The sequence below is a fragment of the Maylandia zebra genome, linkage group LG2 (assembly GCF_041146795.1).
Source record: "Maylandia zebra isolate NMK-2024a linkage group LG2, Mzebra_GT3a, whole genome shotgun sequence".
NCBI lineage: Eukaryota > Metazoa > Chordata > Actinopteri > Cichliformes > Cichlidae > Maylandia > Maylandia zebra.
In genome coordinates, this window is record NC_135168.1 from 40,236,332 (window position 1) to 40,256,308 (window position 19,977).

The 19,977-nt window shown below is 37.9% G+C and overlaps 1 protein-coding gene across 2 annotated transcripts in view; it reads right to left on the reverse strand.

Annotated features, from left to right (window-relative positions):
- Positions 1 to 19,977, reverse strand: part of spock1 (SPARC (osteonectin), cwcv and kazal like domains proteoglycan 1) — a 117,283-nt gene that overhangs the window by 38,438 nt on the left and 58,868 nt on the right. For both annotated transcript variants that reach the window (XM_076873580.1, XM_076873581.1), the window contains exons 3-4: positions 14,156 to 14,201; positions 4,581 to 4,661 (exon numbers count right to left, since the gene is read on the reverse strand). In XM_076873580.1, the coding sequence (XP_076729695.1) occupies positions 4,581 to 4,661; positions 14,156 to 14,201 (127 nt within the window). The remainder of the gene's footprint in view (positions 1 to 4,580; positions 4,662 to 14,155; positions 14,202 to 19,977) is intronic.

Consider the following 19,977-nt stretch of genomic DNA (forward strand, 5'->3'; position numbering starts at 1 on the left):
ACACTTTGACCAATCCTCTGATTAGTGGACAACCTGCTCTACCTTTCGAGCCATAATTGCTCTAAATTATTCCCTCGTTTTCTGCAATTTTCACACTTTGCAAAGCGTTCTTGTGGTCCACAGATCAAAAGTTTGAAATCCCTGGTTTAGAGGAATATGCCCAGAGGGATACGGGAACAGGATTTCAGTGATTTTAAACTCCCTGCTTTTTTTCAAGAGATAAAATCTGGCAACTGTAGTAAAGTGATGACATTGTTGTAGTCATTATTTAAAAATGAAACTTGCAGATATGGAGGTTTAATGTCCTCAGTCTCCTCATTTTCCAGGAGATTCAATCCCATACATAAATTGTAGCTATTTAATTGCTGCAACCCTTCCTGGCAGAAAAGCACATTGTACTTGTGGCTGTAAAATGTTATCACAATTAGAGCTGACAGTAAATGACCCTACTTGCTTACGTTTTTGTCTTCGCAAGACTTTTTGTCCCTCTTTTTAAAACTTTAATGTTCCTTAAGAGGCAGGTAAAACTTCCTAGAAAAGAAGCGGTGGAAGATAAAACACTCCTCTTGTGTCCTCTAATACTGGATGAATGCCAGGGTGAAGTGCAGTGATTGGGTAATAAAGATAGAGTCCAATAGTAGAGGCCACAATCCCAGCAAGCCCTGCCAGAGAACAGACCGTAACCTCAATTTAATTGTTGTTGAGCTTTACATGGGTCAGCCAGATATTTTTAGTAACCTTTGTGTATGGATGTGTATATTCCTTTATTCATTCTGTTCTCAATTGCTCGCCATTGTTTGTGCTCCTCAGATAAACAGCTACTTTCGGCTGCTCCCTTATTCACTAGAGGTCACAGCAGATAGCTCTGCATATTTGACATGGCAGATATTTACATGAGATGTATCCTCACGCAACCCCCGAGTGATGTGTTTCCACCTGGGGTTGAACCAGGGATCTTTGACTTGTTAGGTAAACGTGTTAACCACTTTTTTTTTCTAATAACACATAAGCTTGAAATTAAATAAACAAGAGCTCCAAAAAACATTCCCAAAGGACAAATTCACAACTCTTATTAGAAATATGAGCACCACTTTTAGGCTTTGATACACTAATTAAAAAGGTGTTTCTTCTCTTTTGCCTTAGAGGGTTAGAAATAAAAACAAGACGGGGAAAAAGAGAGGGAGATAGACAAACATATCAATAGGAGATTAAAATCTTCCCTCTATGCTTTGTGAACATTCCTCGGGATCTTACTATTTGGCCTCAAAGAGGTTCTAGAGCAAAAGATGTCAGAGAGGAGTGATAGAGGGATGAAAGCAAGCACAGAGAGCCTTGGGGACAGCACAGGGAAAGAGCAGAATCACCATCCAGAAAATTAATTATTGAAAACATGGGCAAATCATATTATTGTGGATGTAACTGAGGAATGGAGAAGATAAACAGGCTGCTACAGTTTGAATGTCAGAGAGCACATTGGCTTACGGAAGAAAAATATCTAGAGAGAGAGGCTATTGACTATCACTTACAAGCTGAATATTCATCACTGCCAAACAACCATTATATGCACACACACATATACACACTTTATTGTGAAAAATCCCTAAAAGAGGATGCTTTGTGAAGCTGTGGCTGGCAGCAAAACAATTCTAAAAGGACACTATGAAAGAAAATAATCAAAGAGTCTTTGAAGACAGCTTCAAAGAAAAGGCACAAAGATGCTTTTAAGGACAACATGCCTACTAGAGGACATTAATTTCTGGTGGAAGTTGTTAATAGTCACGGATGAAACAAAGTTAATGCCAAAGCTACCTAGCCTGTCTTGCTTGAAGCATGTTTATAGTTTTTACTGTTGGTGTGAAGAACAGAGCAAAAATAACATAGAATATGCATGAAATTGTCTAGTTTGGGATGGAGACACACTTTTAAAGTGTTCAAACAATGCTAGATGTAGAAGCTGGGGGGTCATGTTGCATCCTCGCTGAGAAAATAAAAACAGGACGTCAGCTGAAGCAAGCTGCTGATAACAGCTGTTAAACCAAGTTATTAGGCAACATAGCTATGCAGTGATAACTTCAGCAGTTCAGGCCTGTAATATCTAGGTACAGCAGGCTATTGTACAGCTTATCAAGTATTTAAAAAAAAAACAATGTAACACACAGAGTAGAATTTTGACAGGTTGGTGGATTATAATTTATAGCTTATTATAATCTGAGGGACCTGTGAATTGCAAATTATGTCCATTGACTCCAAAGATAAGTCATTTCCCTCAAAATCACAAATGTGAACCTCAAGGAAGTACAAACTTCTCCGGCACAATAGTAAGGGATTCATCCTCTGAGGACCATCATGTTTGTCACAATCTTTTTCCAATCTAGCGTCAAAATTTATTTTAATGTATTTTGTTTTTTAAATATTTTAGTATGAAACCTGTGATGAGCAAGCATTTGCATTTATTTTGAAGCCCTGCATCATTACACAGTTTTGTAAAATGCAGTCTGTAATTTCCTTGCTCCTTTTCTTCAAAGCAATGCAAGGAAGAAAGAAAGAAATATTATAGAAATTACACCTGTGAGCACCAGATGCTTGAATGGCAAGGAGCTATTCAGGAGGGGAAGTTTTTCCATTTTATTCACTCTAGAATTCTTTTTAAAAAAAGGAAAAACCTTTTTTTTAATGCTTGTACAATGTCAAGTGGTCTCCTTTCTTCTTCTTTAAGAAGATCCCCAAGGCACTTAACTGGCCATGTGTTGCTGCCAGACAAGTAGCTTGTGTCAGCTTGACCTTTAGTCAATTTCAGGAGAGGTCACAATGAAAGACCACAAGCTTGACTTACAGTGTGATTTTTGGCTCATTGACACACTGTGATCTCGTCCTTTTTTTTTTCTGTACACACACACACACACACACACACACACACACACACACACACACACACACACACACACACACACACACGTGAATACACAAACATGCACACATGCACAGAGGACAGATCTGACCTCTTGCCCCACCCTTCAGTGTCAGAGATAATTAAATGTTTCTGCACTGTCCTAGACTGTGGCATTCATTAATCTGAAGCTGAAGTGTGTGTTTGTGTGCACGTGTGTGTACAAGCATGGACAATCTCACACAGATATAGCCCAGTTTTCCCCCTGCTTTTATCTCGTCTCCTCTCCTGTTATCAGTAACTAATCTCACCATCTTATTATTGTTCCTAGAAAAAATTACACAAACAGCAGTTAACATGGCCAAATAACGTGTCCTTTATATCAACTTTGCATAAAGTGCGTAAATCAAATAAATATTGTGCTCCATTTAAATGGGAAATCCGTGAAGTTTATTTCCCAATAGTCCACACAGGGTCAGCACCAGTGAATCACTTTACTTTACTCTGTTACTGAGTTTTTTGGGTCCTACAACTCACAGCCATGATCACTCTGTTTTGAAGCTAATGTATAGCCAATCAAAAGCATGTTTTAGGATACGCAGCACTGCATTGTTATACAGTGACACTGCTTTCATCATCAAGATGACATCAAACACAAAAGAACCTGTAAATAACTAAAAATAACCAGACGTCCAGATGCATCTGTGAAAATGTACTGAAAATGTATCCAGGGTTTCGCAACATCACAGGTCTTTTTCGTAGAAAGTGCGGATTACTATGTGTTCCCGTGTTATTTATCTTGTACTGAATTACAGATAAAAATATGTGTAACTGGATAACAACTCTGTCATTTAAGGTGCACTGTGCATCTTTGGTAGCACAACAAATCCTCCACACAGCATAACAAGCACTCTCAGGGGATGGTCATTACAACTTGCTCCCCTGGTGCATGCTCTTGAAATGATTCTGTGAGTTTCATGGTTATGCCTTGTCAATACCTTCTGGCGAGTGGACATAGGAGCACTTCTTATGTTATTTAACAAACTGACCTTGTGTTTTGCGCAATTATTTTATTCACAATCTACTGTGGTGGTGCACAGAGGAAAAACTGCAAAAATTGTATCCAACGTATTAAAGATCTAACTGCATGTTAGTACTGAAGACAAACCTTGAAATTACTATTCGTTAGGAAAGAGGCTAGGCTTGATCATTCTGTGTGAATATGCAGTGATCCATCTAGTTGATGAAGCAATTAGCTTTATTTATCTTTTATTTACCACCATGGCATCTTTGTAATCAAGCTGAACAGGGCTGGGGAACTAAATTAATTAAACACTTTTGCATTATATCCGATGTTATTCATAAACTTCAGCAGACACATCAGACCAGTTTAAGCTCAATGTAAAGTAATGCCACAGTCTATTGTCTAAATCAGTGCCTGTCCACAAAGCACCTTATAATCTGTGATCAGTCTGTATAGCTATATGAGAAGCAACATCATTCTAACCTAATAATACATACACAGCAAGTCAGCTAAATCCGAATAGGTAAATGAACTCTATCTACAAGGACAGGATCGTTATGGTATCAACCAAGTATGAGCTAAAAGTAGCTCAGAGTACCTGGAGCAATAGAAAAACATATATTACCATGGATTTAAATAGAAACTAAACAAACTAAAATAAGAACTCACCATCCTGTACTGTCTTTTTGGCCGAGCTGGAGTGGGCTTTAGTTCTTGGGTCTCCATATCGGCCAGGTTCAGCCACTCGCTCTGAATGAAAAAATCATAAACATAAGACAAATTCATTAGAGAATGCTTTTTCATGGTTAAAGTAATAGTTTACCATATTCTTTAGCCACTTCTTTGTTGCCTTGGTGGTATGTTTTGGGTCACTGTTGTGCTGGAAAATCCATCCATGACCAATCTTCAGTGTTCTGGCTAAGGGAAAGAGGTTCTCGTCCATAATATTACAGTACACAGCCCCATCCTTGAACCAAAAAAGCCTCAACGCACAATGTTTCCATCTCCGTGATATGACCTAAAGAACCGCATCCCCACAATGGTGTTCTCGAGGTCACACACAGGAAGAGAAATTATCTCTTCCCCCAAAGATGCCTTGTGGAGTTGATGCCAGATATCTCAGTTTTGGTTTCAACAGCACCTTCTCCCATGTTTACTGGCAAACTGGTTGATATTCTGTCTCTCTTCATTTAAATTAAACTACCATAAAATCAGAGACACTTCGTTTCTTTTTAAGTGAGAAAACGTAATTATTCAGAAGGAGATCAAATAATTATTTTCCCCACTATAATGTAATTCCCTTCATCTCCAGTTCTGTACTTAATAGACAAACATGTCAAACTCTCAGAAAGAAGGCAAATGCGACTGTGTGCCAATATTTTACACTCCTACTTTGTGTTTTAGCTTAATCAATTTACAACCTGACCAGAAGTATTTCCTCACATAATGCCTCTTAATCACCAGAAATACATTATAGACTCCATTGGCAAATTTGGCAGGGAGGCAAAGTGACAGAATTCTCCTCATTATAAAAGAGTAATTGCTACACTATTCTCGCTCTTACACACTCACAGCACTACAACATCCCATATGGAAGGAAGCCAGTGGCAGCACTACCTCAGGGAGGAAGCAGAGCAGCCAAACACTGAGTTACAGGGAGTTTGTCATGTCTGTCTGTAGGCTGTGACATTAACACTCAGAAATGATTAACTCTCCGAACTCATCCATCTCCAGTATTTATTAGCGAGCAAGACTTTTGAGTGGGGACTGACCACGAAGTGTATTTAATGATCAGGAAAGAGGGTGTGGGTGTTTGTGTGTGTGTGCAAAACTTAGTCCAACTTTTGTCAATATGCCCTCTGTTCATTATTCCTCCCTTCTCTCCCTTTTGCCAGACTTTCTCTCCTCCTCATTATGGGAAAACTTTCTTATCTCTGAGTTATCCTCTCTGCAGGCACTCTCTCTCAAGTGTTCTCTGTAGGCCTCATGTCTATATATCTTTTGTATCCTCCCCTGCCTTCTTCCCTCCCGATACTCCCCGATGCCACTGTCACTTTTGTGTGCTGCCGTTTAGCTCGAGGGCTCCTGCTATGATCGCTTGCAACAACTGCCTGCTCATATCCTCTGAAGTTTATTTATCCTATAATTTACAATTATCATCAGAGTCTCTAGTGGCCACGGGGCAAGAAGGGCAGAATCAAAACAACAACACACCCATTCACTTGACTCTCTGTCTGCGTGATCTACTACTGAGCGCATCTCTCCTTGAAAACAGCTTGTTCAGCACCGTTCAAATAACTGCAGTTCACTTTATTTTGTTGTTGATTTTGGTGGCGGGGGGCAGTAATAATTCACTCCACTCTGTGTGGTCTGCTGACATTTGTCCTTTCTTAATCACTGCTTTAGCGCCTTCCATACCTTTACGTCTTTCCATCTCAGCTGCACAGATATTTAATTGCTTTGTTGTTATGATTGGCTTTGTCTCTTCATTGAATTAACAATACCCACGGTGTGACTGTGTGTATTTACTTCCTCTGCATCTCAGCAGGCTCCAGGTATCATTGATTACCTCCACTGTGTGCGTATTTGACTGGTTAATTTGCTGTGTATGCCTCAAATCAGTGTAGCATGTATCTGTGCTTTTTTGTTGATAATCCCTTTTATGTGCCGAGGCTCAACACGGCGAGAGCTCACTCCTCTGAAAGAGCGAGATAAGGGCTGAGCTGAGGGTCGTGGATATTGAGTCATTTTTTATGATGTGGCCAACAAGCCATTAAAATCAGAGTGGTAAACAATGTTTAAAGAACGCCTGGTGAGCGAGCAACAAACCCTTAGCACATTACACCGAAATGAGATATTTGTTCTTGCTCCAGCACACACTCTGTTTCATACACAGAGCTGAGGTGCTGACTGTTTGTTGTCCTATATGTCTCTTATCAGTTTCCCTCTTTCTAATTCTTTTAGCTCCTCCAGGCGCAGATCAAAGGCGGGTTTATGAGAACGTATTAAGAGGCAGTGACAGAGTTACAGAAGATTAAAGATGGACCAATGAGAAATGGGAACTGACAGACAGAATATCTTCAGAGAGACTGCGACTTAGTGAATTGGAGAAAGAGCTGATGAAATATATAACAACGACGAACACTCTGCTGGGAAAACGCAGTGTCATGTCTAATCAGGCCGATTGGCAATTTGGAAGCTCCAGATTTTCAAGGCTTTGTTTTCCGCTGGTACTGCCAAACCCGAGTGCTTCGCAAACGACTTTGGGTTCTGCTGCCAAAACGGTCCCCATAGCAACCACTAATTCATTATGTAAACTAATAAGAATAGACAAGTAGCAAACACCTGAAAATTGACAACTTGAATTGTATTGTTTTTTTCTGCGCTTGTATTGCATCCTCTAGTTGTATCTTGGTGCCAGTTTGACTCTCCTGTGCTCCTCTGGACTGGCTGTGATAATGAGGCCCTGTCTGGCATTTGTAATCTTCCCTTTGACTCCCCTCTCTGGATAATGCATTGCAATAACAAGCTCACAAATCTGTTGGGCAAGCCCATACGGAGGAAGCCAGATTCAAATAACCAGAATACTGTTTCTACCATTGGTCTCGCTGACAGCACATCCGTTATCTTCTGCCAAGGACTCTTCCTCCTCTCCTCTCATCTCTCTGTCTGTCTACTTGGGCTGAAAAGCCTGTTAAGCACAACTCTCCAACCATTACTGATGGGACTGAAATTAATGCACATGTAGAAAGTTATAAATAATAATTCAGTCTGACTTTGGAAGAAGTCTAAGCTGCCCTGGAGGACATATAGGATTCAGGTTTAACTGGATGGATTCTGAAGACCAGGCAGTAATATGTAATAAGTTGAAACATGGTACACAGTGTGTTACAACAAGGCGAGAGAATGTTGAGACACTGGTTAGTACAATGTTTCAGTAAAAGAAATAAAACACATGCCTAAATTAATGTAAATACAAAAACGTGTGATCCATATTTGAGACTCTCTAACAGAATGTATTTTTTCTACAAAATTTATTAATTTATACTACAAAATTAAATGTAAATGTCAGGACATGGCTGATATTTTAATCACTGTAGTAGGCTGTCACTCTTTTTCCAGGTCACTGCAGTCATGCTTGAAAAGTAAAAACAATAATTAAAGTGTATGCATGTCTTCCAGCTTGTCTCTGACTTCATATGCCTCTGTACTGTCACCGTTGGTGCAAAAAAAATAAAAAGTAGTTTGTTTTTTTTAAACCAAACTCACGTTCTTTTTGAGATGGAATTTTCTCAGCTGTAAATTAATGTTTCTGAATGCAATGCTACAAATATTCTGCAGCTATGGCTGAGGAGATAGAGCAGGTTGCCTATCACTTTGAAGGCTGGTGGTTCAACCTATAGCATGCATGTTGACCCAAATGCATTTATCAGTATGAGTGCGTGCAAATATTCAGTTAAAAGCACTGAGGCATAGAAAAAAGCACTTGTGTAAATAAGTGAACGAGGCCTGTAGTGACAAAACACTGAGTGGCTCAAACACAGTATGAAAGCATTATAGAAGCGTGAGTCTATTTACCTTTCTGATAACCGATTAACTGTGCTAGTAATTACAAACCCATGCTTCGGGTTCGTACCTGTCAAAATAAAACATCAATTCAAACAATTTTTCTTAACAAAAGAAGCAAATTAACCAAAAATAATAACAATAAAAATATTATTTGTTAAATAATCTTTGTTAAAACTCTGGAAAGAGAAACTTTAGTTGAGAATATTTTGACTAGTTATTTTTGTAGTTTTAATAACATGAGGTTTGGCTTCTGTGGTAAAACATTTATCTTGTTTCATATTCAGTAACCTCTTCCTGATTGTTCCTGGGCCATTTTGGAGTCGTTCTGGCACACTATGAAACATAAGCCCTGATGTGAGTACAGCAGATGTCTATGTAATCCACCTACAGGATGAGCTGAGCTGTCTGGGACTCAGGCCAGTGTAACCCACACAACCCTACCTCCTCAGAGGGCTGTAGAATTTTGTATTAAGTGCAACACGTAAAGAGGCAGTTTTTAACAGTTTTTAACCATCCATGACTAGAAAACAGGCAGGTCAACGAACTGTCACCATGGAAACAAGTTCATGCACAGCAAAATATCTGGGCACATGGACAAGGGAGACTGAAGGGTTGTAGCATTTAATTGCTGTGTGGGATTTGTCCAAATTTTGCTTTTTAAAGACACATTTAATTGCAAACTTAATCCCTCTCTTTGTGTATCACGCTACGTGCATTTTGATCAAGAACATTATTTGTTTTGCAAATTCAAATTTGCATTTCTCATTTACTTTTCTAAGCACTATTTTAATAAATTTTTTTATCATAATTATTTATTTTACTTGTTAGCAACTCAAAGTTATCTGTTAAAAAAAAATAATTAAAAATTAATGAACTACTAACAAGCAGGAGGGGTGTTCTGTTGGTGAGTTATTCTTTTTTTTAACAATTTAATTTAAAGAATAAAATAAACTGACAAAACGAGCACGAATAGTCATGACTACAAGAGCACATGCACAAAAATATAAGAATAGCAACCAAATTCTTTAAAAAATTAATTAAAGGTGCATGAATAAAGCAACCAATGAACTCTCACAGGCTTTAACTGCATGTGTGCGTGTATTTACGGCACTGTGGCATGTTGATTAACAGTAACCCATTGTTCAATATTATGTAATTTCCATGTGATGAACTCAATACGTCAGAAATAATAGAAAACTGTGTAGAAACAATGAGCAGATACACAGGGCTGTGAAGTGAAAAGGATGGAAGAAAGAGGAAATTATCTTGAAAATATGAAAGAGAACAAATAAAATTGAAGGGACAAAACAAAATGAGGGTAATGTTTAAAGAAAAGGCAGTGAATTAGAATTCAGCTGCTTTAGTAAATTGCCTAAAACTTAACCTAAAGTTAAATAGTTAAGTTTGTGACTACTTTAGTCTTTTAGAAAAATGACTTGTGAGATCTGAGGAGGTGAATGTTTACTTTTAGCTATAGGATACCAACATCTATATGATCTAGCCAATTTACAAATGGGTTTATACAATACATAACAGGTTAAAAAAAATCAAAAAATATTTCCAATTTTGCAGCGTTAGAACCTCCAGTGAGGAACTAAACACATGCAAACAACAGATTTGGAGCTTGAAACGAGTTTGATTTAAGAAATTGTTTGCTGAAATTCAGTGCAAAGAAGTGCATAAAATCTCCTTGTAACTGCTTAAATAATAGATAAACTTGAAAAAGTGCAACTGTAAACTATTCCAGTACTGCTCTATGTGTGGGGAAGTGTTTTAAGCCAATCGTACATCTTTTATAGAAAATTATAGGTGACCACGGCAACCTGCTAGGGACCAAAGCAATCTCAAAAGGTTTTTAGTGCAGCCCTGTATATTTCTTTGCAGTGAATTTCACTGCAAATCAACTGCCAGCAACCACTTTGCAGTTAGTTGGAGAATACACATTTTTCTCTTGTTGCCTTTGGTTGTCAAGGAGTCACTCACTGGTCTCTAGGCTTGTGTCACTGTATCCTTAATTGGACACAGTTTTTTGGGGGGATATGTAAAGAAGCCAAAACAGTTCATCCATGACTAGAAATCAGGCAGATCAATGAACTGTCACCATGGAAACAAGTTAACAACATTTAGCCTTAAAACTACTCATCTGTGGGAACTCAGTAGGCACGACATGTCTGGAAAACAGATTTAGCACCAGTGGATTTGATCACTCAGCATTACAAACAAGCCATTTGTGATAACACTAATTTCATCCATGCTACCCATGCTACAAAGGTGAACATTAATTGCAGAGTGATTCATCAGGGACTGGATTTTCCCCCAATCAACCTTTCTGCTGCTGATTAGTCTCCAAGGACGACCTGGGATTCATTAGTCAAAGTGAAACCTGCAGGTGCACGGTATTGTTTTTTCTGTACTGACCTCAAATCAAGTGCTGTGGTCGCACATGTCATTTCAGTATCATTAGCGATCTGACCACACACATTAGATTATATAAGATTTAATCATTTTGTACGTTTTTTTTTTTTGCAGTGGTTCCTCACATTCACTCCGTGTTACCTAGAATCTTTATTGTCTACCTTTCAGTTTAGGCAACTTTAATTCCTCATTTTAAAACTTAAAGGAAAACTAAAATCCTCTGAATACTAAAAATTGTAGATAGTTGAGGAGTCAGTTTTGCTTAGATCATGAGTCATTCACATCCAATACTCTGATTTGGTTCAAAGGTGAAGTTTACAGTAAGGAATGAAATGCCTGCAGTATCAGCTGGGTGAAAACTGGACCGACTGAAGAAGCACGTGATAACAGCAAATATTCCCAAAAGAGGACCAGATTGTTAGATTGATTCCTCATACTTATTTGGTGCCTAATCATTTAGCCATCCATTACTCCCAGCTGAGCTGTTTGTGTGGGAGTAACTGCAGAGTGCAGTTTGAAGGAGTGCAGAAAGGGCAGGCTGTTTCGAGCTCTGCAGCAGGGGAGCAGTCATGTTGCAGCTGATGTGCAGCGCTGCAGGAGAAATTATACGGCACAAAAAAGTATGTGCAGTATTTAATTGGCATGAATATGACCTGCGCTTCAGCTGCACCCAATGAGTCTCCAGATAAATGCACAGATGTCACATTGCTGTGTTGAACCAGAATGACTCACATGCATGGAGTGGACAGTTTGATGTTAGTGGTCTCATCAAGGAGCACTTTCGAAACAAAATGTAACAAATGGTAAAAGACAAATGATGTAATCAGTGAACTTTACTGACTCTTGTTGCAATTAAAGGAAAACTACACCTTGGGGTTTTTTTGTTTTGTTTTTTTCAGTCTGTCTTTTGGTTCTAGTATGTCCCTGTTGGTTAAATTTAAACAAATGGCTGGACATATAAAAATTAAAACCCCTGGTATAATTACCAGGAGCTAAATGCTAGCAAGTAAAGAGTAACACCTCGCTTGAGTGTACATGAGTAACCACACAGATGCTGAATGTCTTTAGTTTGCCAGTGCAGTAAGTGTTCTTTCTCTTCGGGTTTACTCTGTCAGCACCAATGAAATGAGAAATGAAGCACTCTTGTGTTTATTGTGTTTGGTCTCCGGCCTAATTTGGTGAAAGATGTTGCAAATAATATACAGCTGACAACATCAATATTGAATCCTATGAGAGGTTAAATCAAACCAGTGCCTCCAGGTATAGAAAGAAATGTGATACAGATGTTGTGGCACTACAGTACCTTTTTTTGGCCAAGTATATAATTCTTTTAGCACCTAAATCTGGCCTCACTCCTCCTGGATTTTGGCACAAAGAATAATATTCATAATGCAGCAAGCACTGAGTCCCTAGTTAAGAGAATGAAGCTCTGTTTACCTTTTGTTTTTACTTATCTCTGAGAAAATAGAGTATCACCAAAATTTGATGCACTGAGGCAAGGCTGTTCTCATTAGGCTCAGTATCCACGAGGAGCTGGCCCAGATAAACCTGCTCAGCAAGTCTTTCCCTGAAGAGTTGCAGTTACTGTGCTACATATGCAAAACCAAGCCAGCAAAGAACAGAACAAGCTCAGTGGTAGCAAGATTTCTGGTGCGCTGTTCAAAAAGCTGCCGTCCAATTAACCCCACAAACTACCTCGGTGTGAGAGTGCGTGTGTGCGTCTGCATACGTAAGTAAAGCAAGACTGTGAGTGTGAATGAAAGTGAGTTAGTGTTTGTAATAACTGAGGTTAGTCAAGAGTTACTGGGGGTCTAAGAGCATTACACACTTGACTGTGACTGATAAAGTGGACTTGGCATTATTGCCATACTAGTCCATAAGCAGCACGTACAGTTCAAAAGAAAGAACATTTGGCCAGACACATGCACACAGTCAAAAAACAGCAGAACTACCCTAACTTTAAGAATTAGACACCACTTGCGATGCATTCTTGCTAAAATGCTGCAAATCACATTATGGAGACTTGCTTTTAGAAGACAAAAGAAAGATGAGTACACATAAACTAAAGGGATTTTTGTCTGCACAATAAGAGTATTACATAAGGGAGATTATTGGGTTGTTGGCAGCAAATCACTCAACAGTGCAACTCAGAGTCCTTCTAGCATCTTTACTGAAAAATGCTAAAATACAAAGGTAACATGTAAATGCAATGTGAACATCAAACACAAGTCACACAATAAAGTTTCAGTGACGTAAATTATCTCTTTATAACACTTGACATTTACTGGTTTTGAACTAGTTGTACTTGTCGATGACCTTCAGTATTAATTTCTAATTTATCAAACAATTTATATATTTATTACACTGTCTACATACTGTGTTATGGTTTTATTTTTAATAGTTGCCTCTGGTTTTCTTCATTGTTTCATTTTCTGTGCATAATCAATGTCTAACTTTCAATTAAAGATTATGATTTAGGTCTTTTACGCAGCCTCTGAGTATCCCGATTTTGGGTCCTTTTATTGGGGTGCTATTGACAAAACACAGTGTTTAATTTAGTTTCTTTTAAAGCTCATCAGATGACAGCAAAGTGGAGCTGTCTGACCACAGCGCCACATTTGATAAAAAAAAAAAAACAAACACAAAAAATCAGCACAAACACCTCATACCAGCTGCAAAGCACGGTGGTGGAGAGGTAATGATTTGGGCTTGTTTGGCTGCTAAAGGACCTGGACACCTTCCAGCCATTAAGTGGACCATGAACTACTCTGTATCCCAAAGTATTCTAGAGTCAGATGTGATGCTGTCTGTCTGGGAGCTAAACCTACGCAGGTCCAAATTGGGTCATGCAGCAGGACCATGATCCCAAGCAGAACAATAAACTCCTTTTGGACATGACTGTATGTGTGCTAAAAGAAGGTTAAATATACTATACTGCATTTTAGCACAAATATACTCCTTGCAATAGCTTCAATTTGAGGACTATGCACTTTTTATATCTGTTGAATTTGACAAAATCTGACAAATCTCTCCCAGTACTCCCAGTATTTAATGTTTCTTAGACTTTCTGATTGGCTTACTTAGATTATTAGACACATAATACGGTATACGGTAAAAGGTATAGCATCAGGCATCACTTACTAGTTTAAAATCAACTTAGAACTCAAAGCAGCAGTGGAATTTTCCATTTTTACCCGTAGTTTCACATACAGCTTACAGTAATACAAAAATTTATAGTAACACAAAAAAGCAAAACTCACCTTGATCGAGAGACTTTGCAGGTGCCCAGCTTTTGAAGTAGTCATCCTGAGTGGAAACACAACAGAAGCGATTGGGTTATGAAAGAACTAAACATGTGAAGAGTGGACAGATTATTTTATTGAACAGAAAGTAAACAAACCAAATACTAAATGTCACTACTGAGAAATCCTGTTTCCATTCTTCTCTCTTTTTGTTCGTCTCTTTGTTGATTTCAATAGAAAATATGTATGGTATGAGCTTGTTCGGATAATAAAATAGGGACAAATGTAAATAGAAACTTGCAGCAGAAACACTCGAGCGTAAAGAAGGTTATATGCTCCAAAGAACAAACAAAGCAGCATAACATTTAACAGCCATTATGAATTAACACTGGTCAAATATGATTTTCATGACTCTATTTGAACAAGTCTTTGTTCACCACAGTTTTGTTTAGAGTTAAAGGGAAAGCTTCATGAACTGAACATATTCAAATAAAAAAATAACTGGCTTTTTTAATACTATTTGATACATTGGTTCAATTAAGAGCAGACTTCCTGCCTTGTTAGAGACATCTTCTGCTGTGTAGAGCAATTAAAGTAATAAGCCCACTGTGTAGAGTGATGACTTTGTTAGTGTCATGTAATGTGTTTTACGTAAGTAAAGAATAAACAAAGAATGGTCTGACATACAGATTACAGGAAAAAGTGGTATAAGTGGTGTCATTTTGGAGTAGCTACTTATAGAAAAAGCAGCAGATTTGCATTTAAAACATCTGATCTGTTAAGCATAAACTGATATTTGTACTTGATTGAACTTTCGTGAACACTTTATGCTTTAACATACACGATAACGGCTTACAACACACTAAAACGATTGTGTTATTAGGGTTTTAAGGAAATTTTGGGTTGTTTTTATAATTGAAGGTATTTTTCAATTATTTAGATTTACCAACATTTTAGTTTATTATAACAGTTTTATTACCAAGACACCATGTGTGGGTACCTAAAGGAAGAGCTGTAGTTGACCCCTCCTGTCAGATTCAGTTTATATTTAATAATAAAGATAATAATATTACATAACGTACTAATACACACACATATATGCACGCAGAGGTGTGTAGTGGTGGTGTCTTCTAAATGATTTCCCTGGGTGAACCATATGTGTGTCAGCAGGAAGTGAGCCTGTGTCAGTGACATTTGTGAACCTGCTGGGTCTGAAAACTCTATCTCCTGTGCTATTGAGTTATAGGGAGAGCGAGGGAGAGCGAGCATATAAGAGTATAAAAGTGAGAGAGACTAAATTAGTATCAGTGATATGGAACAGTCCAGTGAAAATGGACAGTTGACCCACTCATACAGTCCTTGTTCTATAAATGACAACCGTCAAAATTTGAGCCAACGCAGAAGTTTGAAATCAGGAGATGAAACCTAATTAGCCTGTCCCTTAGGCGCTTACTTAAATCATGTCCTCACATCATTTTCTTTCATTTATTTTATGTCCACATCTCCTGCTCTGGTTCAGCATTATTAGTGTCTTCACCGTTGAGCAGCTTTCCCGTTCCTTGGATAGTGATACAACCTCAACCACACTGCCAGATGCTGTCTTTCCTCTCTAAACCAGACCAGTCATTCAGTCAGACATGCACAGATATGTCCAGGTTCTAAATAAAAAAAAAACACTGCACACAATAAATAAATATAGGTACACAACCATGCACATGCATACTTGGATTTAACTTTCTTTTTGGATGCTACTTTTATGATTATTTTTTTTCAAAATAACTAGTAGTTTTTCTTTATTTATGGAACACGTAACTATGACCTTTGCCAACATTTTTGGGATGAACACAGACAGCCCACATAACCCAGCCTCAGTAATGCTCTGAAGCAAACTGCCAGAGAAGTCCGGTTAATTCAGTTTACTTCATTGAAGCATAGTAAGCTTGCTTGAGAGTGTGAAACCTACAAGCACAACAGCAGAATTTTAATATGCTGGACTATAACATACTATGCATGACTAGCCACCTAACCTGCTGTGCAATTAAATCAGCAACACCTATCCAGCAGTTTGTAAGTGCACTAAAACTTTACTAAAGAATTACAATGTGTTTCAAAATAATGACAGTTACAAAAACAATGACTCTACTTACCTCTGCTTCCTTTAGATGATTGCAGAGGACAGAAAGGAATAGAGGGGAGAGAGAAGAAAAGAAAGGTCAGTGATAATGGCACAGTATGCTATGTCTATCAGATGTATTACAACCCTGTATTACTCATTCTGAATACTGAGTTGAACTCTAGAGTTTCATTTAATACGAATCTGAAGGTGGTGGAATACCCAAGGACCCGCACACTTGCACCGGCGCTCGCAGCATTATGAGATAGCCTTATTTGATGTGGCATGTAATTTGAAACACATTGAGGCCAAATTGTACACGCAGCGTAACAGGGCAGCATAAGGGAAAGGAGAGAAGAAACAGAGAGGGAGAGGCACGGAAGTTGCGCAGAAGAAAGCATAGAATTATTTAACTGGGGGTCCTTTTTACAAATGCCAAAATGCCATATGAAAAAAAAGAGAAAAGGAGGGCATGTAAAATTTTCAGGGACAGAGACTAAACAAAAGGTTTACTGTTTTAATCTGGATCTAATCTGTAGATGAAAAATGTCCATTAACTAATTGATGCTGTAGCTAAATCCAGTCCCAACTGAGAGGAAAAACAGCTAAAGTGACATGCAAAAACAACATCATCAGCAGCAGCAGGAGCAGCAGCAGCGTTGAAATGCAGTGAAATCTGTAAAAATCAGGGATGGTCCAAGAAATAACATGTAACCATCTCAGTGTAACAATAATAGCTTCATAATTATATTCATGGGACACTGACTTTTAATAGGCTTTATGTAATCTCTATGGATGCTATCCTTTGGGTAAATGGGTGCAATCTTCTGGGATTTAAAAATAGACATATGATTCTTGGTGAATATGACAACGTTAAGACAGAAACAAGAGGGGTAAGTGGTCTGGTCAACAAACTAAGCCAAAGGCTAGATGGGTAGTCCTGTATTTTCTTTCTTTCACTAAACTCAATTTGGCCTGCTGTGGCGGGAACCGAACGCACAGAAGCAGACGACGAGCTGCTTGCTTTACTTTTGATTCTTCTAACAACATTTTTGAGTGGACTGAGACTTCTGGTCGGGGAAAAACATAAGAGGTAGTCAGTAGACTTAAGGGTCGGTACGCAAGCTGCTCTCTGACTAACAGCAGTTGTTGAGCAGCATAATAATGTATTATGATCAAATGAAGATTGCTTTCATGTTTTGTTGGCTGCCTGTGTTAACAATGCTGTTGAGGGGCTAGTTTTATCACAAGCAGAGCCCATTCTTGCTGGACATATCTTAATGCACTGAAACAGATGGTCAGCTAGATTAAATCCTTATAGACATTTAGTTCAGATGAACAAAAATTTTAAAAGAGATTGAAAAAGTTTATTTTTAAATCCCTTCTTTCTCCTAAGACAGGGATGTCCAAAAATAAGGACCAGGAGGGAGGGCATAGATTTTGGACTTTGCATCATTTACATCTTAACTTTTTTTTAATTAATAAACTTAATTTTAACATGTAACTTCACACATTTATTTCTTACAATTTAAGAGTTACAGTATAATTCTTTGATTTACTATAGGAGCATTTCTTTATCATGTATCATGCACTTTTTTTTTTTTACATATCTCAGGGATTAAATGTGTAGTTAAACATAAGTTAAACATCTTTACACTGGTCTGGCCCATTTAAGGTCGAAGTGGGCTGCATCTCGACCATGATGTAAAATGAGTTTGACATCCCTGCCCTAAGATCACTTAAAGTGGTCTGAAAACATAAAAAATGTAGTTATTTTGAATTTTCTTCAAATAATCCAGAAGCTAACTTGTCATCTGTAATAAATAACATTTAAAACCTGATTAAACTTCAAGACATTTTCTTATTTTTGTTAAAGTCACAGTATTTTCGCTTTTCTTACACCTGTGTACAAAAAAATCACACAAACATCATGATGGATTATAGCGCCTCTTTGCAATGGGTTATTTGCAGTCAGTAACACTAACGGTTTTCATTTGTTTTTCTTCAGCTTTGGTAGAATCACTGTATTTGTTTTCTGTACCATCTACAATTTGGAACTCCTCTGTATTTTCTAGTGAGACAAATTTTACCTGTGACTAAAAAAACCCAAAAAACAAGCAAAAGTTCACAACAGATAAGAGCGTTAACTGTATCCAACAGAGGACAGCAGCTGAGCTGCTGTTGCCTGAGAAGAGCCTCCACTGTTTTCTAGCTGGTGTCACTTAAGGTTCACAGTGTTGCTACTAGCTCTCTTATTATTCAGCTTCAGTCACAGTGATGACCTTTCCTTGCCCAAGACCCCCATTAATATTTTATTGTGCTCATCTCAAAAGCATTAACTGGCTGTTTAGCTCTCTGCGACACTGCCCCAATGTCATTCAAACCCTTTAAAGTGATTACAAGGACATAAAACTGTGTCGTTATTATCATATCGTCTTTGTTGGAGGTGATGGTGGAACTTTCAGGAGCGAGTCTCAGGAAAAAACCTGTTAACCATGTTGTGTCCAAACTTGTGAACACTGCAGAAGCTCTGACACACACATATACGCACACGCTCACACAAAATATCTGTGTAATTAAGTCTTTTTTGAGGTGTTCAATTAAAAATCAATTTAAAAATGTAGCATAACAGCTGTCACTGAAAATTGGATTCTTTTATTATACACCTGTTCATATTACAGTTTATTTACAACCTCTATTTTAATTATGGTTAACTGACTACATGTTTTTGTGCAAACACCTTCAAATTGCAGTGAGTAGTTTCATTAAGCTTAGGAGCTAGAGGATACATTAAAACGTAGCAGCAGTGTTTTAACTGTCTTCCCAGGGAAGGACAAGGGGCACCATGCCAATGAGGAAATGCAATGAATATAGTGAAAACAACAAATTAGGATATTGTAGGTAATACATTTATATGTATGACTGTGCTGTTTATTCTGGGTCTCATCTCTAAGTCAGATTTCAGTCAGGAATATGTTTTTTTTTGCATATATTACGTACTGAAAAAACATAGTTTCCAGTTCCTCATTTTGAATATACAGTACTAACAGGAGTACTTTGAGAAATCAAAGTGGCATATAAACACTTTAATGCATGAAAAGTGGGATATTTGTCAGTTAGCCACAGTGTGAATTGCTGCAGAACTGCAGTTTAACAGGTCTCTCAACAGGATTGTGGAGGCAAAAGAAATTCCCCTGGCAGTTCACCCCATTTGACCCTTGACTTAGAGGAGACTGTTAGGTATTCAAATGAAAAACATAATATTATGAAGGGGTCACAGCTAAAATGTACTGAGCTCTGCTGACTCTGCTATAAAATATTCAAGCTCAGTATGATACATGGTGCAACAGGAGAAACACAGTGAAGCAAAGACAATAAGACAATAATAACAACAATAAGAAATGGGATTGTGAACATGCTCATATAAAAGTTAAAGGCTGAGAATTGTTTCACCAGTGTGACACCAGATTTTTATTCTCATTCTTTCTCAATGTCATTTCTATTTTATTAGTTATTGTACAATCATGAAGTAATTGTGGGCTGCTGACTTCTTTTGTATTGCCATGGTACCTCAATGTTTATTCTACACGAGGATGTCACATTCATTTACAATCAAATTGGGCTGTATGCACCCCAATTTGATCCATACAATCTGACTAAGTATAGCCATTGCATAGCAACCTAGAAAACCTTTTTTTTTATTTAAGTATACTTTATGAAAGTCTTC